Source organism: Sardina pilchardus, chromosome 20 (genome assembly GCF_963854185.1).
Source record: "Sardina pilchardus chromosome 20, fSarPil1.1, whole genome shotgun sequence".
NCBI lineage: Eukaryota > Metazoa > Chordata > Actinopteri > Clupeiformes > Clupeidae > Sardina > Sardina pilchardus.
This window is the reverse complement of record NC_085013.1, coordinates 11930753-11955563: the sequence shown is the minus strand read 5'-3', so window position 1 is coordinate 11955563 and position 24811 is coordinate 11930753. Positions and strand designations below refer to the sequence as shown.

General features: G+C 41.2%; 2 protein-coding genes across 3 annotated transcripts; one reads left to right on the top strand and one right to left on the bottom strand.

Moving 5' to 3' along the window:
- Positions 1-606: 606 nt before the first annotated feature.
- znf593 (zinc finger protein 593) lies at positions 607-2470 on the bottom strand. 2 transcript variants are annotated; one of them, XM_062522432.1, is made up of 4 exons: positions 2364-2470; positions 1838-2055; positions 1149-1211; positions 607-954 (listed from the first exon to the last, which is right to left on the bottom strand). In XM_062522432.1, the coding sequence occupies exons 2-4, from the start codon at positions 2035-2037 to the stop codon at positions 783-785; spliced, it is 435 nt and encodes a 144-aa protein (XP_062378416.1). In that variant the 5' UTR covers positions 2038-2055; positions 2364-2470; the 3' UTR covers positions 607-782. The 2 variants fall into 2 exon arrangements, with proteins under 2 accessions (XP_062378416.1, XP_062378417.1); XM_062522433.1 differs by having other exon boundaries at positions 2368-2426.
- An 890-nt stretch (positions 2471-3360) lies between these two features.
- rlf (RLF zinc finger) lies at positions 3361-24268 on the top strand. Its single transcript, XM_062522431.1, has 8 exons — positions 3361-3615; positions 15135-15289; positions 15395-15476; positions 18021-18156; positions 18237-18439; positions 18677-18813; positions 18934-19075; positions 19168-24268. Exons 1-8 carry the CDS (start codon positions 3436-3438, stop codon positions 24049-24051), a joined length of 5919 nt encoding a protein of 1972 aa, XP_062378415.1. The 5' UTR covers positions 3361-3435; the 3' UTR covers positions 24052-24268.
- Positions 24269-24811: the final 543 nt, after the last annotated feature.

The following is a 24811-nucleotide window of genomic DNA, read 5'->3' as shown; positions in this document are numbered from 1 at the left end:
TAATCAAAAATAAAACTGATTGAGACTAAAAGTCTCTTTTACAAGAGTGATCTGGCCAAAACAGGCAGCAATGCAACAGTTACAGACAAGCATTTTAAGATGGGGGACATGTTGTTCGTAGGATGGTAGTCTGAAGGTAATAGAGTAGTCTTCTACATAAGAGTATGGTGGTTAAATCTGTGGGTGGACAGGGCAGACCATTCAAACCCAGTAATCAATGGTAAGTTATAACTAAGATTTGTAATGAATCTCAGTGCTCCATGGTAGACGATACGGAACAACATGTGGAGACACTCGTCGGACGCAAGCAGATCAATAACATAGTCAAGCACAGGCATTAAGGCATTAGGTAGTTACTAGTCCCCTATTAGCCTCAGAAGAAAAACACAATTTGTTTCTAAAATAAAAACCTAACTTCAATTTCTACTTTTAGAATGTGAGGCTTAAAAGGAAGAGAATCATCTAATATAATTCCAAGATACAGTACTTGTAGCAAGATATGGACTTAGTCTCAGAGCCCTGGTCAGTTTGTGGTTATGTCATGGTAATTCAGGCAATTACTTTGCACCATCTTACTAATATAAATTAAAAAACAAAACAAGCAAATACAACCAAATAGCTTGCTTTATTAGCCATTACCAACACATCTCCATACAAGTTTGAAGCATCTCCATATTTACATGTGCATATCAACCACACCATTAGAAACAGTCCACTGAACTAGTCAAAGGCAGACATTTTGTACAGACTCTGTAAACCAGGATCATTGTGTCCATAAAGCACTAGACACTGGTATGTGATATGGGTTCCTTTAAATGTTCCTTGTCCATGTCCATGTCCTCTTCTACTGACTGGGTGTGTACCTCCACCTTTTTGTGTGGTATGTATGCGCCCATTCCAGCAGCCCTCTCAGCCTCCTCCTGTGTGTACGGTTCATCTCTCAATTGTTTCAGCCTGTAAAAAGGCAAAAGGGGGCACATCTGTTACCTCACTAATATTTGTTAAGATCGGTTAGCTAATAATAATAATGATACATTTTATTTATAATGCACTTTACATCAGAGATCTCAAAGTGCTACAGGTTAAAAACAAAAATAAGATGATCGGTTAGCTATGGTTAAACTGAGTGAGGCCCTGTGATAACTTACCTTTTCTTGTGGATTTTGGTTTTAAAGTGCTCCTTCATTGCTTTCAAATCAATAAAGTATCGCCTGTGGACAACAGACAAGGTATCAAGTATCAAGTACAGCTGAACAGGTAAATTATTTTATACAGATATATACGATAATATTTATGGATTTGGAAGGTTAACTTCAGCCAGTTAGCATCCAAGCTGGCAGACATCTTCACAAATGGCATCTGACACATGCTCACTTCCAGCCACATCTCCACTATTATATCACATTATTGGTGGACACAAAATAATATTGTCTGTGTGGATTAGCAGTTATCAAACTGGGAGGATCAGCCAATCCACATGGACAACATAATTTGTGGCCAACTAATGTGCCACGTCATTGACTTGTTTGCGAGAATGTGGCCAGAAAGTTGCATACCATTGTATATATTTTGCTGATAGCTAGCCAATGATGGCCCATCGATATGAACAGGACTGGAACTTACTTACATCAAATCCAGTACACCGATACAAATAATACATTTGTATTGGTAAGTCAATCAGTATTTTTTTTTTGCCATGGTGAAACTGACCACTACACAGAGAGATGAGCTGGCCACTATAACATTCCACTGGCACAGATTTTGTATCAGGTCAGATATGCACTTGTGCAGCAGTTTCCTTTGAAGGTTTCATCAGGGATGAGGATTTTGCACTTACGCACAATGTAGACAGTAGTGTTGTGCACTGCCTGTGACATCATAATCTACATCTTGTTTCAGCAGTTTAGCTGCTTGGTCAGGTCTCATGTCGGTGTGAATCTGATCAAGGTCTTTGGTTCTGCGTTTGGTCTTCCATGTTTTGGCGATGTTTTTCTTCTTATCACTGTTATGATTTCCACTCTGTTTGGACTTGCCCATGGTCAGCAAACGTTCGGGCTGTTAAGAGAAGGAAACAGGAACAAACTAAATTCGTTTTCGGGCAATGTGGCACTTTCGTCTTAGGCGTGAGTTTGTTGCATAACAAAACCAATTCCAAAGCTACCACTTGAGTTACCCGTTTTCATGTGCAACATTTAGCATATAGCGTTCACAGATTGTATTTACCGTAGGCCTACATTATTTTATGACATTCCCCGTAACATGTGACCTGCCGCACAGATTACTAAAAGATTCACAGCAAACGTAGATTGATTGTTTACAATGTATTTTCATATAAAACTTAAGTCTAAAATGTAAGTACTCACCCACCCTGGCTGCCTTTTCTGATCACACGTGTTTACTATTCTGTAATCAGTTCCGGGTCAAATTGCAATAACTAAAGTATCCAGCAGAGAGTGTTAAAGAGGTTTAGTGAGCGTCAGTGAACTATGGTAAAACCAGAGCCCGGTTTTAACCTATGGGTAAAACCAAAGATCGCAGTACAAATTTTGCAGAAAAGCATAATCTTTGACGACAACAAACCAATTTACACAAAAGCGCGTGTTTTCCTTTATAACCCGTCGCTGGTAAAACCTTCACTGTCTTTGTAACCCAGAGAATGTCCTCTGATAAAGTGGGAAAACACGCGCTTTTGTGTAAATTGGTTTATGACAATGAAATCTAGCAATGTATTTGTACGGATAGCCTATTTATTTACACTAGCTAATTGCATCTTGCATCTTGTTTTTCCCAGGTGTGTTAAGCCTATAATAGCCTACATCTGTAAAGTGTTAATAAACAACACAAAATTAGAGAAATACACGACAGCCAAATATCAAACAATGACCTTCGAGTATTTTATTAACTCATCAAAACAACAGTTCTAAAATAATTAGTAAGCACAGGTCACTTAATTATTTGTCATTATTTGTGGGGGTGGGGGTCACAACAATGAAGAATGAGCTCTAGGGTCATTACAGTGAACATATCGAAAGAAAATTGTATATTTCGTGGATATGTTATATTGTGTTTGGTGACATCATGACTACTTTTATGGAAGCGTGTTAACGGAAAATATACGGTAGCTTCAGTTGGTATCATCTGTTAGTATATTTTCTTTTCTTTGTTGTTCTCTGCTTTAGACCACAGACGGCTCATCAACGTTCAATTTGTTTTCACATAATAGTCGGCTTTGTGCCTCTAATGTGCACACGCCTTGAACCCTCCTAGTGCCAAGCCACATGTTCTCCCCATCATCCAGTCAAAAATGAAAATATCAAATCTGTCATTACCACATTGAGAGGATTGGTGGTAGTCGAGTCCTCAGTTTCATACCTGGAGTACTCTTTGCAGCCACATGACGCCGTGAATGCCTACGCGCTGTAGCTTTCTGTGAAGATGGCGGACGGTGCAGTTGAAGCTGAGCCCGACTGGGCCGACGAGCTATTGCATACGGTCGAAGACTCATATCTAGTTATGGATAGTTTGCAAGCTACTCTACAGCGACTCGAATTTGATCTTCGTCAGAAAGATATTTTGGAAAACTCGTCCACCGAGTACTGCAACAACTTCTGTCAGGTACCTGCTTTGTAAACTGTAGCAGAATGTGACCCCAGCTATGTTTTCACGGAGATGCTAGCTAGTTGGGGTAACGCTCAGGCTGGTGCTAGCTCTGGGGGAGGGTACCCCCCATTTGGGCCGTAATAGCATGAAGTGGGGGAATGTTACCTAACACAGCCTAACATACAAAGATTTGACTGCTTTTGGCATTACGACTGCAATGACAAGTGGATATTCCCTTTAGGGGTTATGTATTGTGCTAAAATGTTCGAAGAGTTTCACGGTGCAGGCAATTAGAGAAATAGACTTCTGTTTTTTTTACTCTGCTAGCTTACAAGCTAGTTTGCTAGTGTTGTTGGCCATGGAAGAAGGGACTCCAGTTTTGACCGATTAGGCTGCTGTTAGCCATTTAGCTAGTGAAGTTAGTGTTGCCGCAGTTTCAATTTCATATTCCCCCTCACATCGCTGTTATTGTTAAGTTTACCAAACAGTTGATAACAGCCTATACTTGCCATGGATGGATCAAAGTAACATCTAGCTAATTACTTAACTCTATGGCTAACTGCTTGTTTCGGGGTGGGGCGATGCACAAGCGGGGATCTTGCTGAAATGCAAACGTGAATGTAAATAATTCCATGACTAGCCATATAAACAACTAATAGCGCTATAATGGTACTTTAAGCATGAGTCCCTGAACTTAAATGTTGATTCTGCCCCTACATTAGAGTCGTAATGTCCAAGTTAGCCATAGTCATGCAATTTAGTTAAACTATTATAAGTGCTGAAATTAAGCTTATTGTTATATCTTGGTATGGATATGACATTACATGTGCAGTTTTTTATCCCTTCACTGCCGGCGAAAGTGTTTCAGTACGTGTTAAGAAGAATGTCATACTTCCTCAATTGTGAGTGGTGACATTTTGAGTATTTTGGAGACGTAAACCCATAGTATTTGGAAAATAAAGGAACCTTGCTTGGATTAGGATTTTATTGTCACTATCAGTATCAGCAAACTAGATCACATGGAGCAGCATGCAATGTGGCTGTGGTTATGGTGGTTGCAAAGCAGACACCTGCTTTGTGGTACTGAAAAGGTGTTGACATTGGCACTACTGGAGCCATGCTTATCATAGGCAACACTTGTTCAAATGTAATATGCCAAGGCTACACTGAATGCTTAAAAGGAGACGTCAGAAGACTTAAAAGTGATGCCAATTGTAAACATCCACAGACGAATCTAAATTAATCACCTTGGTTTACTATTTGAACCTGTTGGAATGCAACCCAAGACAGCTTGAGATGATGGGAGAAAATTAGGAAGCCTTGTTGTTTCAAATGCCTCCACCATGTGAGTGAAACAAGAAGTAAAATTTTATGGAAAACAAGTTCAGCCACCAAAGGAGTAGGCCTGTCTGGCTTCGTAGATTTGCAAGAGGTAGGGTGTAGTAGACAGAGATTTGCTGCTCAGAATGGTTCAGTTGGTACCAGTGTGAATGAGGAGAGTTGTAACTTGAAGTTACATTTTTTTGTGTGAAAGAGAAAGATAAGACTCTGTGCTTTCACTTTCGCTTTCCTGATGGGATGTGCCTGCAGACATGTTTATTCTTGTTGCCCTTTGACCAAAGTACTGCCCTGAGATTTGCTCCTACAAAACATTGCCAACCTGTCGTAAATAATAATTAATTACATGTATGGTACAATGAAGTGTGCTCTACTACTGTATCTGTGTTGTCTGCTGTGCAGAAATTAACTGAGTTCAGACTGAGCTTCAAAGGTTCGTCATTTGCTTGTGGAATTGGTAGGACTATAGATGGCTGTTTCAGCCAGCACATGCATTTCCATTGGAGCATCAGCAACCAATTGTTGTCTTCTGCTCATTTTGTGTTCACTTCCACACTAAACATCTTGTTAATCAACAGTGCAACTCTTTATTCAACTTTGACATGCACTAGTGCTGCCGCGATTAGTCGACGTATTCGACATAAATCGATTATGAAAATTAGTCAACGCCAATTTTTTTGGTCTCCTAGTCTTTTTGTCTTTGACCCCCTATTTATTTTTGGTCTCCTGTCTTTAACGGCTGTAATGTTATTAATTCTGTTATTAACTCTTGAGAAGCACAATGACTGTTTTTGGATGTTCAACAGGCTACTTAGACTTGATGTGTAAGTTAGGCAGTAACTTGTTGGCAATAATGTTTTAAACACCAGCAGCATAGCCTGCGTGCCTGCTTGCTTTCAGCACGATTCATAGTCAGAGCTAAGCGGGGGGAGCTGAGCTAGTAGGCTAGTCCAGACTCTGACTAATAATGTTGTGGAAATTGCAATAGATAAAGTGAAGAGAGTGTCTCACGCTGACAACGCAAAAGGCGTGTCGTTTATTCATTGATTAATAAGACTGTTGAAACTAACATGATGCCGCCCGTGATCTCAACAATCAAGGTGCGCGTCATTAAAGAGACAGCATCTTTAGCACAGAACGAAATACGTGTCGTGCGTGACGTGCGGAACGCATCTCAGACTTACCACAAGCATGTAGTTAAGTAAGGGGATACATCAGTGAGTAACAGTATGGTGAATTATGCCCATAGTGTCAACTACAGTATACTATAGCCTAATGGAAATGCTATCTGTATGCCTATGCTTAGAATGTTAAAAGGCTACATAGGCCTTAATGAGCTTCTAACAAAAGTAGGCTGATATTGATATGAGCATGTCTATATCTATGGCTATATGTCATGTTTTGGCCCTTCAGTTGAGTTAAAAATAAACTAAACAAAATAACGAAAACTTGATTTTTAAAAAAAAAAAAGTTGACTCAGTCGACTAATCGAAAAATTTGTCGTTAATCGTTAATTGTTCAAATTAATCGTTAGAAAATTAGTCGTTAGTGGCAGCACTAACATGCACATAAATCCTTCAGCATTTTGTTAGATTTCAGTGATTTAGTGACAGACAGAATGGCAAATGGTGTACCTAACTAATTGCTCGCCCCAGAAGAGACTGCTTAATTAAATCTATCCAGAAAGGCCACATGACTACCTGTCCCCCTCCAATCTGATCCTAGACGGGAAAGTATATTCTGTCATGATGTATCTAGTTAAATGTAGGTTCATAGTCCTGGCTTCACTTTCAAGTCAAGTCAAGTCAAGGTCAAGTCAAGTCAAGTCAAGTCAAGTCAAGTCAAGTCAAGTCAAGGTCAAGTCAAGGTAACTTTATTGTCCCCAAGGGGCAATTTTTGTGCAGCCAGCAGACAGGTATACATAAGGACAAGACACACAACAATACAGTAAAAACATAAACAACTTTGCAACATTGCCGTGCTGTACGTATAGCGGAGCTACCAGAACTCTGTTGTAACCTTCAGAATAAAGAACTATTAGAACTACATTGGATCGACTCGGTCAACTCGGTGTGTCCTTTTGGAGTTAAAGGGATATTCCGCCATTTTTGGAAATAAGCTCATTTTTCACCTCCCCTTGATCAAAATAATTGATATTTACCTTTTTCCCGTTCATCCAGCCATTCTGTGAGTCTGGCGATACAACTTTTAGCTTCAGCCTAGCATAGATCATTGAAACGGATTAGACCAGTAGCATCTCGCCTGCTATTATCATGTATAAAAGTGACTAAGATTTCCGGTAATTTTCCCATTTAAAAACGTGTCTCTTCTCAAGTTAGAAAGTGCAATAAGACCAACTGGAAATGAAACCTGGCGTTTTTCTAGGCTGATTTGACATGGAACTACACTCTCATCTGGCGTAATAATCAAGGCAACTTGCAAACGTACCATGAGCGCAGTGATATCACGCAGCATCTGAAAATAGTCCCCATAGACAACAAGCAGTAGTAGTGCCAGTAGTTTGCAAGTTGCAACGGTTAAAAGGTAAATATCAATTGTTTTTGCTCGAGGGGAGGTGGAAAATGAGCTTATTTCCAAAAATGGCGGAATATCCCTTTAAGGAGACATATTTTCAATAGCATTCTTCAATCATGCTCATTCACTAGGTATGTCATATCACGGGGTCTGTGTAAACAGGTGCTAAAATATTGCAGGTGATGGTCAATCAATAATGCTTTTGCTGGCTGAAAAGCCTTCCAGGAAGTGAGTGGCATATGGGCAATTCAGCAGCCTATGTGTCAGTATTTCTCTCTCCACTTGGGGTGAAATAATTGGACTCCCATATTTGAACTATGATCTGATTGTTTCTTTGGTCCATAGAGAGTGAACAGAGTTTGAGGGCCACAGCATACTGTCAGGAATTAGCCTGTCTTGATAAGGCAAGTAAGCACTCACTTGGGGATACGTAGCTGTTATAAAAGCTTTGGCCATCAACAACAAAACTAGAAAATGCAGAGAATTGAGATTGATAATTTATTAAGTGACTATTAATATTAGACCTGAACATTTTCTGCATTTATCCTTCATATTCTGCATTTATCCTTGTGACCGGGAGTAGAGCTGTAATGCAGAGTACTTTTAAAAAATATTTGGCCAGTACAGTGTCTGATCTGCAACAAATGTAGGCTAGTTTTTTGGTGGTGAGAAAATTGTCAGGGATGGCAAAAGTCTGCACACCGCTTAAATCAACATTGTTATCTTATGTGTCCACAGCACTTAGCGAATTCTGAAAGTTGTGCTTGGGAGAGAAGTTATGTTTCTCTTTTAGAGTCAGGTTTGATACATGTTTATGGCAGACATGTAGCCTGGCCCTGTGATCTGCGTGAAAGAGTCGAGTGAGACCAGGCTAGCATACAGTGCCCATCATAAGTATTGAACACATGCTAAAGTTCACTATAAAGAGGGATATAAAATCATCTTTTGGAAATTGATCTTAATGCCTTAAATAAAAATAAAAAAATGAGGAAATATCCAACCTTTAAGCACATCAATTTTCTTTGTGAATGAATAATGTATTGTAGATAAATAAATGTTCTCCTTAAAATACAGGGCCCCTATGTTAACCCTATGTGTTAAAATTCCCATACAGTCAGGCCGATTTGGAGAGCCTATTAAGCTGGTTTGATTTGCATTGAGCTCAATGAGAATGAAACCAGCTAATAGGTTAACTGAAATAAAATCATGCCAATCTCTATGTATGGTGAAGGGTATGTGATGATGTGGGGCTATTTTAATTCCAAAGGCCAAGGGAACTTTATCAGGGTGCATAGTGTTCTGGATCCATGAAATAACTGGATTGGAATTTTATAGGGTTAACATAGGGGTTCCAATACTTATGACCCCTGTATTTTAAGGAAAACATTTATTTATTTACGATACATTATTCATTCACAAAGAAAATTGACTGCTATATGGAAATGCTTTTACGTTTGGTTGGTTTTGACAAGCAGAGTGTTAGGTAGGGTGCGGGGGCTGGGTTCAGGGATGGGTTATGTCGTCATTGAAAATGCCGTCTTTGCTATCTGCACGGCAAAAGTTACTAAACTAAGCTAAACACTCAAAAGGATCGGTTACGGCCTCCTAAACTGTTCGTGTGGACACAAGGCCTAGCAGATCAGAAAACCTTTCCTGTTTTAAAAAAACAGTGTTGTGTGGACAGGCTTTCAGCTGTATTTCTTTGTCACTTTATTACATCCATTATACTCACCATGTCTTGAGCAGATCATCTTTGAAAGTGTGGTTATTGGCATTGATTGGTTATTGGTTGCCATTGGTGGAAAATGATTGCTTAGTTCTGCCTGCTACTTTTGTTACAGCTAGTCTATTCTAAATTGGGGGGGAGAGAGAGTACACAAAGCACCTATATGGCATGCACACAGGACTACCTCATGAAATCTTTGAGTTCAACAGCAGTACTAATTTTAATTTGCAAACTGGTAGAGAGGAACCAATTATTGTGTTAGACTACTTCTCATTAAGGTGCATTTGAGGTTTTACTCATGATATCTGCTTTGCCAGGCATTATCAAAATGTGTATTTTACCATTTAATATTATGAGAAAGGGAGAAACCCTACAACAGTACATATATTTATCTGAATCTTGTGATTTTAGGGGGATTTTAAATGTTGATCATGAGAGTTGCAGGTTTGCTCAGTAAATGGAGGGATAGTTCTTCTTCATTGTGCCCCTCATTGCATACATTGACAGAGCTGCATCTGGAAGGAAACAGGGTTTGAAACAGAGAGAACTTTTTTTTTATCATCTCTTGGAAAAAATTGTACTCTGCTTCTATTGGTGTGAAACCGAATATCAGTTGCTCAATTTCAACATTGCAGAAGCAACTAAACGGCTGTGTTGTGTCTCTAAAGTGACATATTTTGCCTTTCACTGGGCATTGAAACATTAATAATAATGTGGGGGATAATCCCAGGGGCTAATACCTGTCCCACTAGGCTATATCATAATTTAGGCATGACAGGTTGTAGCAGGATAAATTTAGCGTTCCCCTTTTCCTCCTCTGTTTCCTTCCTGTAATGATCGCACACTAGGGTATCACACCTGACATGAGGTGTATAAATGTGGATGTATTTTGCCAGCGGTAGTCAAATGGAGAGCAACTGGGTGTGCTATGAAGCTTGGGGAGTGCTTTGTGAGGAGTCTCAGGAGTCCAATCAGGGGTACACAGACAGATGGAGAGGCTCATAGGTAGGGCTGTGGAGGAGGTATTCCCTGAGAAAGCTGACATAGGAGTGGGCTTTCCCAAAAACAATGAAGTTAAAGGGCTTATCTGACAGAACCTTCTTGACCCATATCCTGTTTTGTAACGTCAAAGTCACTTCCATTGGACGCACAAGAGAAAGTGTGATGAGAGAGAATGGTAAAAGCAGTTATTTTGCTGAGTTGAGTAATGAATTGTCATATTATTGGGGCCAGACGCAAGATTGTTATGATCCAATTGAGAAGTTATCCTTGTTCATCATTGTTATTGTAGAGCATCCTGATGATGTTGGGAAAGTTATTGACTCAAAGGAGCTTTACATTACTCTGTAATGGAATCCATCAAAGTGCTAGATTCTTGCTTATTTAAATGGAGACAAAACATTAGTTATGAAGACAATTTTGGTCTTATAAATAGATAAATAGCTATGGATACTTAAAAACCGGCACACAACAATGTTGATTATAATGTTGTAATTGTTGTTGCAGAAAGAGGTAGCTCATTAAAGCGAGAGAAAGGAGAAAAGAAAGTGTGTGTGTGGTGGTGGTGGGGGGTGGATGGGGTCATATGACTTGATGTCTTTGAAATGTCCGCTTTCAGTTTGTACGGACCCATAGTGTCTTCCAGAGGGGAGAAGCTGGAATGATGGTGGGGTAGACTCTCAGCTTCATGTGAGTGTCTTCCCTGACATCTTTTTCAGGTGTGTAACACTGAAACTGACTTGTGTTACACAGCTTTACACTGAAACTGACTTGCACTAGGTAGGAGACTTTAGTAGGATTTAAGGACAATTTATGCTGCTAGTGTGTGATTCGAGTTATTGACTGGCCTTGGTCTAGCCACAGTGAATGAGTATTAGTCAAGAATGAGTCTAACTAAACTGCATAAGCTATACAGTTAACAGTTACAGGCAAGTGCTACTAGATGTACTTGGATTTTGGATTCATTCTGGATTTTTGAAATGACCTTGTTTAATGCTGTATTTAGTCTAGGCCCCAAGAAGAGCCTTTGACAGATACTCTGTTTTTATTCCTCTTTAGGTTTAAAGTTACAACAGCAAAAACTCTGTGTTTCTCCCTTTGCTCCCTATCTGTTCTGCCTAGTCAGTCTATTAGCATTTTTTTTTTATTATCACTTATAGGTGCTTATAGTGTATTTGTGCTGCTAGAGTGGCATACCAACCTTGTCATCAACTGATAACCAAGGCTATGGCTGTATTTCTGGCGTTTAGTGTGGTACTGGACAATTTTCATAGAACTTGGTGGAAAGGCATGGAATGGCCAAGGAAGAACTTATTCAATTTCGGACAAGATCCAACTCGTCCCGACAGTTGTATTTAGTTTCACTTTCACTAATGTTGATATAGTGTCATTTTATCTTATGGCAGAGGTCTCTCTTGAGTGCCCTTCTAGTAACACTGATATGATAAATATGTTACACATGCTGCTGGTGCTGCTGAACACGAAAATGAAAACATGACCCTAAGCTGTGTGTGCGCAACCCCCTTCCCCTCCCTCCTCCAGCTCAAGCATATCCAGACAGGTTATACTGTAGAAGGAGTGGGAAATTGATCGGCTCCTGGTAGCGACAGACAACCAACACCAAGTCCTCAGAGTTTACTTGACTGAAGGGTATCTTTTGGTAAAATGCGTAGACCCACTCAAGCAAAAATAAACTTTTTAAACGTTTCATGTCCAATATACATATTTGTGTCTGGCACATTTGTGTTATGAGCAAAACAAGCAGTAAACACTATGGCTAAGTATTCCTGGTGTAGATGAGCAGTGTGCTAGTTAAGATGGACAGAGGCGATTAGGCCATCCTTAAAAATATCTTTGTTTGCAGTAACAGCCCCCCCAAAAAATAATAGGGTCGGTAGGTAGGCAAATATTTTTTTTTTCAAGATTCAAGGTAAAAAAAAAAAGTACATTTTTGGTCACAGCGATTTTGTTGGTATGAATTTAAAAACATTTGCATGTTATATATATATATATATATATATATGTACATACACTCACACACACGACACACACTATATTGCCAAAAGTATTGGGTCACCGGCCTTGACCCCCATATGAACTTCAGTCACATCCTATTCTTAATCCATAGGGTTTAATATGACGTTGGTCCAGTCTTTGCAGCTATAACAGCTTCAACTCTTCTAGGAAGGCTTTCCACAAGGTATATGCATGACTGTGTACCCGTGCACCGTTTGGTGTGGAAGAACTTGACTGGCCTGCACCTGACCTCAACCCAATAGAACACCGTTGGGATGAATTAAAGGGGACTGAGAGCCAGTCTCCTCGTCCAACATCAGTGTGTGACTTCACAAATGCGCTTCTGAAAGAATGGTCAAAAATGCCCATAAACACTCCTAAACCTTGGAAAGCATTCCCAGAAGAGTCGAAGCTCTTATAGCTGCAAAAGGTGGACCAATGTCATATTAAGCCCTATGGATTAATAATAGGATGTGACTGAAGTTCATATGGGGGTCAAGGCAGGTGACCCAATACTTTTGGCAATATAGTAATATTTCTGAACGTGACTTAAAGGGATATTCCGCCATTTTTGGAAATACGCTCATTTTCCACCTCCCCTCGAGCAAAACAATCAATATTTACCTTGTTCCCGTTCATCCAGCCATTCTGTGAGTCTGGCGATAAAACTTTTAGCTTCAGCCTAGCATAGATCACTGAATCGGATTAGACCATTAGCTTCTCGCCTGCTAGCTTCATGTTTAAAAGTGACTAAGATTTCTGATAATTTTCCCATTTAAAACGTGTCTCCTCTCAAGTTAGAAAGTGCAATAAGACCAACTGAAAATGAAACCTGGCGTTTTTCTAGGCTGATTTGACATGGAACTACACTCTCATCTGGCGTAATAATCAAGGCAACTTTCAAACGTACCATAGGCGCAGTGATATCGTACGCAGCATCTGAAAATAGTCCCCATACATCAAGCAGTAGTAGTGCCAGTAGCTGCAAGTTGCCTTGATTATTACGCCAGATGAGAATGTAGTTCCATGTCAAATCAGCCTAGAAAAACGGCAGGGTTCATTTTCAGTTGGTCTTATTGCACTTTGTAACTTGAGAGGACACACGTTTTAAATGGGAAAATTACCAGAAATATTAGTCACTTTTAAACATGAAGCTAGCAGGCGAGAAGCTAATGGTCTAATCCGATTCAATGATCTATGCTAGGCTGAAGCTAAAAGTTGTATCGCCAGACTCACAGAATGGCTGGATGAACGGGAACAAGGTAAATATCGATTGTTTTGCTCGAGGGAAGGTGGAAAATGAGCGTATTTCCACAAATGGCGGAATATCCCTTTAACAAAAATCATCATACTTTATAGAGGGTGCATTAACAGTATGTTATCTGCACACCTATGACTAGATCCAATTTGTTGTAACAACACATAAACACTCTTGCTTAAGTTCTTGCTTTATAATGATCTTTACCTTTTGAATTATTCTTTGACTATATTGCCCTTCTCTGCTCTTATTTGTTACTATTTGCTTTGTGTCTAAAGCACATTGAATGACCTCTGTGTATAAAATGTGCTATTCAAATAAACTTGACTTGACTAAAATATAGCTTTAAATATGCTGTAGCCTACTGTCAGAGAAGTAAACAAAAAATATATCATATGAAAATATATTATGAAAAAAATAATATGTTCATTTCAATGATTTTACTGGTAATAGATTATAAGGTTTACTTGCATCCACCGCTACGACGTGTCAATGCAACCTAAAAATCAGAGACATTACGTTGCTTTCTTTTCTCCACCAGTAGCTAGTTCTTAACCACTTGAAGCTGTCCTTGCTAGCCTGTAGTAGAACGATCCCTTAACGGGTCACTTAAATGTTTCAATCCAAAAGAAACCACTTAATGCTGGCACGTCCTCAATTTTTTGAGTTTCTTCCACCAAAACCAAAGGTCTCATTTAAGTCTGTTGACACGGTCACCGTTACACGAATGGGGAGAAGGGATGGGTCCGGGAAAATATCTGGATATAACTTCGTGCCAAGTCATCTAAATGTTCAAGTGTTTAATGCATTTTCAGGTGGATAATAGTGCCCGAACTAGTATAAGTTTTGACGTTGACCGCGAACATTTCTTGGCTACAGCCGCAGCCATTAGGCAACAGTCAAGCGCGAACCACTGGCAGTGAATGAGACTGGAAGCATAGCCTGTAGCGCATGACAAACATAAACATATGACGCCACAGGTTTTTATTTGGAAGAAAGAACGCAGCCTACGCTTGTATGTAGGCAATTTGTATTCACAATACTTAAGAAAATATAATATTATTGTATTGCATTTGTATTGGGTGTTTGAAGAAAAATAGGCCTAATTAAAAAAAAATCGGTCGGTCTTAACGCAATTTGCAACCGGCAAGTCGGTCAGACTAGAGAGGGAAAAAAACAAATATTTGGGTCGGCCCTATATTGACAGGGTCGGTCGGGTTACGGCAAACAAGAATATTTTTAAGGATGGCCTTAGCTCCCCACATCCGAGATGAAGCAGACGGAGTAGAGATGCGTACAAGCCGTTTCAAGGCCATGAAGGGATTTTTATGTGGGGAAATGAGATATGAACTGGGGGTGTAATGGAGCACAAAATTCACGGTTCGGTTTGTACCTCGGTTTTGAAGTCATGGTTTGGTACAATTTCGGTACAGTGAGCCTGTAGGTACTGTTAGCCAAAAATTCACTGACGCATGCACAACGGGAATGGTATGTTGAAAAGGTGTCATTTTTTTGACGTTACTTGACTGACATATGGTCCGCAACCTATGCTGTATGTGTGGGAACTCAAATTTGAAACATAGTCCCCAAGCAAAAATTCGTATTGCTAATTCCTGTTAAATAGTTCATCTTTAAACCTTTTTGCTTTCTATTTGTGCACAGGTGCTGATGCATTACGCTGGGAGCAGGAACTCCGTAGAACACGGATTGCCACTGTTGGAGGTTTACTGTCTGTCCATCAATTGCTTTGCCTCTGCAAGATCACATCTGACCTCTGAGTCAGACAGCGTGGCCCTTGTGCTGAAGCGGCTTGCATTGTGAGTGAACTCACTCAGTGTTGTCCTTTCTCATAATGCTTGTACAGCTGCAATGGAAGCATTGTTATGATCAAATTTTCCTTTTGTTTGATGTTATATTCACAGGAGTTGCTTTGAGCTGCTGTTGTCTGTTCCTGTAAGTGATGTCCCTTATAATACATGGATGCAATTCCACCACTCTGTACAGGTGTGTATACTGGACTAAAGTCCATACTGGCCAAATTCCCTACTCTGCAGACATCTCGGCAAAGCTTCTGAGATCGGGGCCTCTCTAAATGAATGGGGAGAGATTCATAACTCCACATAGGATAGTCAAACAGACTAAAGTACATTATGTGAATCCATGTTAAAAACTCTCAGAAGTAGTGTGTGGACACGTTTCCCCAACTAATAAAGGCCCTTTTGCACTGTATGAAATACAACTAAATTAAGAAACATCTGAAACCTCACGATCACATCCAGTTTTCTGAGCTTCAGTTAGAGAGACCTTGTACTTCCATTATATGGAAGTACAAGGTCTAGTCGCTTTGACCTAGTCGCTTTGCGCTTAATGCTATATTGAGAAAATCCACGATAAACAAACGTATGGGCTAAAATGTTGAATTTCGCTTAATTCGACAGTATACAGTCTACAAGGTCATATCATGAAACAAATTTTGAGGAAAAACATATGTTTTGACTCTTAAACCCAGTGAAGATTCAACACATTAGCAGTCATTGTCGTTGTCCATGCAGCTTAAAAAGGCGATTTTCTCCTCTTCTGGCACGTTGTGATGGGAGAACCATGTAAACTTTGAATGCGGTTATCTTATAGCCTGGAAAACCAGCGCCAACTGCTGGACGGCAAAATGTTTTGCCTGCATTTGGGTCTGGCCTCGGACCATTGAACATTTTGAAAACACTGCCCTGAATCTGGCAGATGGCAACTAAACCAATCACAACGCAGAGATGTGTTTTGAATCAACGCGGGCGGGGCAGAGGGCTCTGGGGCGGGGTTTTGAGGGAGCGTTGGCCTATAGGCACAGACACGGTTTGAAAGACAACGGGTTGTGCTCATCAACAATAGCCGGCTTCAGACCATCGGACCAGCTTGGGCCAGGCTAACTTCGGGCCAAACTGGTGCTAATAGCCCGGGTCCACAAGCCTCACCTTTGCGTTCAGACTGTCAGGCCATTAGCCTCTCCGCATTACACCTCGACACGCCCTCGCTTGTGAAAACGTCACCATTACCACACCTTTTCAAGCAGGATAAGCAGAAAGTCGCGTAAGCTTTCCTATGCTGTGCTATAGAAGTCAGTCACCATTTATTGTCCGTTTGTATGTCACTTAGGCTAATATTCATTTCTATACAAACCAAGACAGTGGATTCCTAAAGAAACGCATGGCACAGACGTGTATCTAAATGAGTTATGTAACATAAATGACATTTTACCTGACTCGAAGAGCAGTAAACATTTGTAAGGCTGTGTGTACAATCCATAGACAGTAAAATCCGCATGGAGCTCCAGTGGAATTTTAGTTTCACGACGATGCCACGAGTTCACAGCCTAGCACCAAGCAGATAGGCTAAAGAAAATATTTTGAAGCCAGTAGTAGACGCTCCTGCTAAGAACCAAACGGGACTTTGTTAAAATCCACAACTCTATGGCTACTGGAAAATGTAAGGTTAATTTATTAAATGTTATTTTGAAGCATTATCAAACAGAGATATTTTAGAATTTCCGAACGAAAGGGGCTGGAGTGCGTGAGTGAAAATGTCAGGTTGTCCCGGCAACGCGATTTCCTGTTCTAAACAAACCACCTGCAATGGCATTTTCTATTGCCTCACCATGTTTCTTTCAAAATGAAAATAAATGAATTTTAAGCGGTGAAAATCACTACCATGTCCAGGCGTTTATGTATTCTTCTGGTGTACTAAAAGGAGAAGTTCGCACTAGCATGAAAAACAAAGTTTATAATGTAACGTCAAGATGGGCTAATCTGGTCGTATCAAAGCAGAAAACACACTGGCAGGAATAGCCTAAATTAGTGGGACGCTATGTTAGTTAGTTATATTAGTTCACTTTTTACTGTGCTACATGGTGATCTCTGGACGGAGTTAGCCTACTGACAGGCAAATATCTATGTGGATGTAACGTTATGTCTAAATTCCATGTGCAATGTTTGTGGACTCCACACACAGCAACAGGTTGACTCCGCCTTCACCTTGACGCCGCCTCTGGCCCGACTGTAGTCCCGACTGGCCCAACGATTTTGTTGGGCCAGAAATCAGGGGCTAGTAGCCCCGATTTGGCCCGCAGTTAGCACCCGCCAAGAGGTGTGAAAGCAATTAGCCCTGGCACGGCACGGCTAGCTCGGCTTTGGCCCGACGGTCTGAAAGGGGCTAATGTTCCGTTGTATCCATTCATCGAGGCCAGACTAAATTAGACATCCAATCCATTTAGGCTGGTTTATCAGGCTAGTTATCCTAGCAATAGTTTTTTGCTGTACCCCCGATATACATATAGTTGGAAAGCTTAGTTCATGGCTGTTTGTGTGAGCACAATAACTTAATTTTTGTAAATTTTACTAAGGCGACTGGTTTCGCCTTGCAGGGTCACATATGTAGTTAGCACAAAATGGTCTAAAATGACATTGTTTATCTCAATATTTTTTGGGCCATTATTGCATCTGGTCTTTTTTGTTTTCATCCAGCTTCTGTTTAAGTTCATGTTTTTGTTTGTGTGCACAGGTGGCCCATGATTCCCTGCTGCAGTATGGAAGCACAGACTTGCAGGCTCTTCTTCAGATCACACAAGCAGGTGGCCCATGGAACCTGCCAATCCTAATTGGCCTACTTACTGGTCAACCAACAGATACTGAAGAGGGTAAGCATTAATCTGGCACAGGCTAGTTATGCAGACATGAGACAATTATTTTGTCACTCACTTTTCCTTTTTTGTTGCAGTCTGTGCCTTCATTGCCTTAGAAGGAGACGGATTCATGGAAATGAGAATCAAACATCTAGAGAAACTTGGAGAATTGGATAAGGCCATGGTCCTGATGAAAGCCTGTGCAAATTGCACACTTCTTCCTAATTACACCGGTTTCCGCCAAACCTTTGTGTCCCAGCTTTGCAAAATGCTTCCCAGTGATGAGGCAGTTTTAGAGGTAGATGTCTCTTGTTTTCACCTGAAGCAAGCAAGACTCCACAATTATCTGCAATTGTGAAAAGTTGTGTGTGTGTGTGTGTGTGTGTCTGTCTGTCTGTGTGTGTGTGTGTGTGTGTGTGTGTGTGTGTGTGTCTGTGTGTGTGTGTGTGTGTGTGTGTGTGTGTGTGTGTGTTATGTAACAGATATGCAAGTCTTTTTGTTCTAATCAAAGCCCCTTTGAATTTTAACACAACAGATATCCAGACTTGATGGCAAAGATGTACTAGATATCATTTGTAATATGGAGACAGAGGGTGATGAAAATTCCGCACACATTCTGTGCTCAACGTACCTTACACGGCAACTGCAGGATGAGAGCCTTTACTGTTCTTGGTGAGTCTCAAACGTGAAAAAAAAAAAATTGTGTGATGGCATGGCATTAGGAAGTAGGCCGTTTTTAAACCTTTCCATTTTTGTCATCTATCAATTTTCTTCTATCTTCTTTAAACTCAGGGAGCTTACCCTTTTATGGAGTAAACTACAAAGAAGAACAGATCCTTCATTGGAATCATTTCTGGAACGTTCCCTGCAATTTGGTGCCATTGCCAAAACAGCTTACCATCTGCTCTTCCTTATTCAGGTCGTTCAGACTGAGGTGTGTTTTAAGGAACCCATTTCCTTGACAAACTTTCACATTTCGAGTATTGCTTAAACTTTATAGTTATGTTATTTTGTGTTCTTTTGCAGGCTTTACAGCTTGGTTTGTCAGTATCAGTTGAACTTTGTGTCAAAGCGCTTCAACTCCCAAGTCAGGAAGACAATGACACAAGGACTGCAGTGTGCAAGACCGTGGCATGTCTCCTGTCAGAGGATCTGGAAGTACTCCGGGCTTGTCAACTGACAGAGTTTTTACTAAAACCCTCTCATGACTCCTTTACAACACTTGAGGAGCTCTACCAACAGCCTGATCATAAGTATGACGAAGAGAATGGCATAATTCCAAACTCACTGCGCTGTGAGCTGCTTCTTGCTCTCAAAGCAATTTGGCCTTTTGATCCTGAATTCTGGGACTGGAAAACTCTTAAACACCACTGCAACAGGCTACTGGGGCTTCAGCCAGAGAAAGAGGAGGAGGAAATGACACAAGAGGTGGACCTTATTCTTGCAGCAAAGGACTTTAATGAGAAGGAGGAGGAGGAGAGAGATCAAGGAGATCAAAGCAAAACAGAGAAATCGAAAAGAGAAACTGTGAAGAACTTTGAGTCAAGTGTCAGCAGCACTGGCCGTGAAGATGACCAAAATGAAATCGACTTAATAGCAAAAGAGGATCCAAGACCACCCTCAAAGAAGTTAGTCTTGTCCGAGAGGAGCCTGCGGTGGCAGAAATATAAATTCTGTTGTTTGATATGCAAAAAAGAGGTAATTGAGGCCAGATTCCTTCATCATTCCAAAAAACATGAAGAGAATGGGGTCTTCACCTGCCCTGTGTGTCTTCAAAAATTCCAAGGAAAGCATGAGTTTTCTCCCCATATCAGCACGCACTCCCAAATGCCAGCCCGTGGGCGTAATCCTCAGAAGAAGAAAAAAGTGAAAAAGAAGGTGGACCTGGAAAAGGAAATGGACGAAGATGAAGTTGATGACTTGGAACCTGGTGAGATTGCATTAGATCCATCTATAAGAATGTACTATGAGTCTACACATGATCCTGATGTGCTTGATCACATTTTGGAGCAGGCTGCAGCTGTACCCAGAAAACAAGCAGATCAGGATTACATCACTTTTGACTACATCAGCACTCACTTTGCATTCCAGGACCGTGAGGTATATACATGCCCTGCGACTAACTGCTCAAAGAACTTCAAGTTGTTTAAGTACCTGAGTGTGCACTTGAGGGACCACAAAGATGGTGACCCTAATGTAAAACACTATTTGGAAATGAAAGACAAACGGGAGAAGTGCAGTTTCTGCCGCAAGCACTTCATGACTGCCTACCACCACCGAAAGCATAGACGAGTCCATTTTGGTGATCAGCCTTACATGTGTATAGTCACCGGATGTGGAGCTCGATTCAGTGCCATCAATAAACTTGTTGAGCACAAGCACAGCCATGGTCTCCAGCTTAGCTACCAGTGTGAACTTAAAGGATGCAGCATCTCCTTTTCTGATCTTGCACAGCTTTACCACCATGAAGCCCAGCACTTCCGTGATGCTGCTTACCACTGCAGCTGTCCAGGATGTAAGAAGTTCTTCTACTCACGCAAAGAGTTCTTGAAGCACTTACTTACACATGGTATCACATTCTCTGAGGATGATTTTGAGGCACAGAGAGAGCGACAGCGTAAACTTGGCGATGCTGTTTTAGAGGAGGAAGCCACCCCCAAAATGCCTTGCAACTCAAATGCAGCAGACGTCATCAATGGGTTACAGAAAGGCACCTCTTCCCCAACAGCTTGCTCCTCGTCCCCATGCCAGAATGTGGAGTACAAAGATGTTAAGGGCTCTCTGACAAATGTGGCTGTGTGTTTCGATGGGAAAAAATTCACCTGCGGTTTTCAGAAGTGCCGCAAAACTTTCTCTAAAACTAAGGACATTCAGAGGCACCTGAAATGCGTTCACCCAGAACAGGTGAAGATAGAAAAAAAGGGATGCAAGAAAGTGGACAAGGACAAGGGCTTAAAGACTGACATCAAGACAGATACAGTTGGTCAGGAGGTGAGATTATCAGTAAGCCCACTGCCTTGCCATGAAACAAGTATCCCAAGCACTCAAATGCTTACTGATCCCATCACTACAACTTCAATAAATTCTGCCCCAAAAGACTCCTTGACCGAGATCTTGCTAAGTCTTAGCAGTCTTAGCCTATATTGCCCTTTTTCTGGAAAAGGTTTATGTGACCCAGTTCATCCAGAATCAGATACTCTGGTCACACCCTCATCATCTCCACCTGCCAACTCCTCTTCCAAATCAACCCCTGAAAAGTCAGAAACAAAACCAGTCCTACCTGTTGAATCAAAGAAGCAGCAACTGAAAAATAAATCAAATGATGGTATTCCTAATGATGCTCAACCTCAGACATGCAAGGTGAGCAGCTTCCTCATCCAACCCACAACAAAGCCTTATACATGTGATATTAAAGGCTGTAGTTATCAAAGTGTTACTAGCCATGCTTTAAAGCGCCATTACCAGACCAAGCACAATATCTCAAATGAAGAGGTAAAAGGGTTGGAGAAATTTAAAGCCGAGTTCAAGTTCAAGCCATTCAAGTGCCACCTTTGCCCCAAGGGCTATAGAGAGAAGAAAGAGTTAAGGGGTCATTATCTGCAGATGCACAATATAAGTGAGGCAGTGGTAGATCAAATGAGCTGCTCTGTAAAGAAAAGAGATGAAAGCAAAGTCCAAGACTCGCCAAAATCCAAAGTTAGTCTCAAGCTGAACTCTAAAAAAGACTCGGTAGAAGACAAGACAACTGATGTGCCTGTGTGGCGATCTCGATTGCAAAGACGAAAAGGGTCAGCGTTAACAAAGCTTGAGCGTGAGAATGATCTGGCACCAGAGCAGAAGAGCCGTAAGTGTAAAGATCTGCCAGCTTTGCAACATGATCATTGTGAGGATGGGGTCACAAAAGAGGGAAGAGGCAGCCGGCGTCTAGTAGCGAAAAACAACCTCTGCTACATCCTGACAAACTACCATAAGCCCTTCCACTGTGTGCACAAAGACTGCAACTCTGCATTCACCAACCAGGGTGGCCTGGTGCGGCACCTGCAGACTGTACACCATTATAACCGATCACAGTTGAGTCTGGAAGGGGAACAAAATGTGAATCAAAATGCCTGTGTGAAGAAGGAGCCAGCTGGTCCGAATCTCTTCTTTTGCAAGTACAATGGCTGTGGGAAGCATTTCCATCACGCAGCAAGTCTGTATAGGCATAATCGACGAGTGCACAGAAAGGTACCCTCAAAGGTTTTGCACTCTTCAAGGCCTCTCAGCACCTTACAAAGAAGAGAACCTGTGTCAGAAGAGCCCATACCACGGTTCAAGTGCACATTTGCCAACTGCAATGCTAGTTACCACCTGAATAGCAGCTTGTTGCGTCACACAAATAATGAACATTGCGACCAAAATTCTCTGAATCAGACTGGCCAGAAATCACCATCCCCATTAGTGCATTGTAATTTTGAGGGGTGCACTCGAGTATTTACCCAAAACTCAAACTACAGGAGACATGTGTTCCACAGGCACTATGAATATTATGAGTCTGTTGTAGTTCTTCAGAATGGTGACAAAAAAGACAAGCCTGCCAGTGGATGCCAAAAGAAATTGATTACACCTTCCCCTAAGCTACCTCTGCGGCATTCCTTGAGATTCTGCCCAAAGCCCCAAGAAACCATCCAGTCTGAGGAAAGTACCGAGGAGAGTGTGGAAGAATCAATAAATGAAAACGTGAAAGAGGAAAAGAGTCCAACACAATCTTCTCGCGTTAGACACCCACTAGTCTTCCGCACACATGAGGAGGCTTTGCAAATGTGCCAAGATCGCTGCTTACCTGTAGCCTTCCCCTGTATGGTGCAGGACTGTAACTCAGTTGTAACGATTTCAAGTAGCATGCGCCGTCATTATAAAAAATGCCACAGAATGTCAGATAGTATGATCAACTTGAAGAAGGATAAACTTGTCCTAAATTCTGAACAGCTAGAAGAGCTCATCCAGAAGAAATCGGCATTGGTTCTTCCTGACATAGTAAGGTCACCCAGTGGAGTTCTTAAAATGGAATATCAAGCGGAGCCTGACAATCCAGGAGGCCCACCTCTTCCTATGAGCCTTCACTCCATCAAAACGGCACAAATGGAGGAGCGGGACATAGTTGTATTGTCAGAAAAGCCACCATCTGACAGTAGTATACTTGATGCAGATAACTTGCTGTATGGAGAAACCCCAGGACACACTGAGGCGCTACCCGAGGTTCAAAGCAGCCACAGTCAAGAGATCAGCCAACCACAGTCTCCGACCCCTCCTCCAGTGCAGGCCACATTGATAGACCTTTCTCCACCACCCTCTCTCAGAATCAGTGTTGATGAAGGGTTTGACTCATCAGGCAATGACAGTGGCAAATCCACGAGATTCCCTGATACACCTGCACCTTCTGTAACTGTGCCTATAACTCCACCACGACAGCCTCTCAAAAGAAAAAATGAGCTCCCTGAGTCTCCACAACCTTTGTCTCCTTCCCTCAACTCAAAAGATTTTTCAACTCTCAGCCCTGTCCCGAACACTTTTGATTTGGCGACATACAAGCCAATGGGGTTTGAATCCTCTTTCCTGAAGTTCATTCAGGAAAGCAGGGAAAAAGAGGACATTGAGCCAGTCATGCCTGAGCCATTTAAACAGCGTGAGTGTTGTCGCCGGGACTACTCCGTTAAAGAGAACAGCCAGATGGGATTTAGGATCACCCGCAGCAGATTGGGGAGGGCGTCACCACTGAAGCCCTTACTCTCAGCCAGTGAATTTCACTCTGTGGAAAACCTGCACTATATATTGGACCGTGCTCTGACAGGTTGTGGTGATGATCAGGCAATCAAGCAGCTGCAGTACCTCAGACCTGTTGTGGTTCTAGAAAGATCAAATTTGTCCTAGATCAACCTCTTGTCATCCAGTAATAAATACATGAACTTTCTGGTTAGTTTAAAACATTTTGAACTCTTCATCTTTCATAGTAAGGAGCATTCATACTTTTTGCTGATGTAATATTTTGGTTCCAGTTAGTTGCCAAACTATCACTTGGATGTACCTTAATTACTTTGAGATGTGTATGAAAAAAAAAGAATTATAATAAAGACTGCCCAAAAGGAAAGCATATATCTAATCTGAGTGATGTATACTGCATTTGAGCTCGGGCTTATACTGCCAGATGACCCCACTAAACATTTTTAAAACCCTATATGCCATCTTGAGTGGTATGATAAAGAGTTCTTTAACCTAAAAGATGGCTTCAACATCTCATGTGTTTTAAATTGATGTTTTCAATCATCACACTATGCTTCAAAATGCAAGCAACAGCCAGGCTCCATAAAGTTCTACACAGTGCTGGTGTGTATAGTACAATATGGTGTTCTTGCGCTCTTTTTACACACATGGCTGTGTCAAAAAATGTTGGATGTTTACTGCACATTGATCCACCCTTGAATGAATATTTGAGGTTTTGTCACTCGTGGAGTGGATGATAGGCGTTCATTTCAGACCACAGTATGCACGGAGGTAATGCATTACTGCTTTTCTTTTTTTATATATATATAAATAAATAAATCTATATGTTAGTAGTCCAAAGTGTAGTTGAGGACTTTCTCATATCTCTGTAAAGTATGTCTGGGGAAGTGGTTGATTTTTGTATATTTCA

Coding starts and splice junctions, on each gene's coding strand:
- znf593 (XM_062522432.1), bottom strand. CDS start 2,037: ATGGGCAAGTCCAAACAGAGTGGAAATCATAACAGTGATAAGAAGAAA. Junction 1,212..1,837: donor CACTACTGTCTACATTGTGC/GTAAGTGCAAAA, acceptor TGTTGTCCACAG/GCGATACTTTATTGATTTGA. Junction 955..1,148: donor ACCAAAATCCACAAGAAAAG/GTAAGTTATCAC, acceptor GCCTTTTTACAG/GCTGAAACAATTGAGAGATG.
- rlf (XM_062522431.1), top strand. CDS start 3,436: ATGGCGGACGGTGCAGTTGAAGCTGAGCCCGACTGGGCCGACGAGCTA. Junction 18,440..18,676: donor GTGATGAGGCAGTTTTAGAG/GTAGATGTCTCT, acceptor TTAACACAACAG/ATATCCAGACTTGATGGCAA. Junction 18,814..18,933: donor GAGAGCCTTTACTGTTCTTG/GTGAGTCTCAAA, acceptor CTTTAAACTCAG/GGAGCTTACCCTTTTATGGA.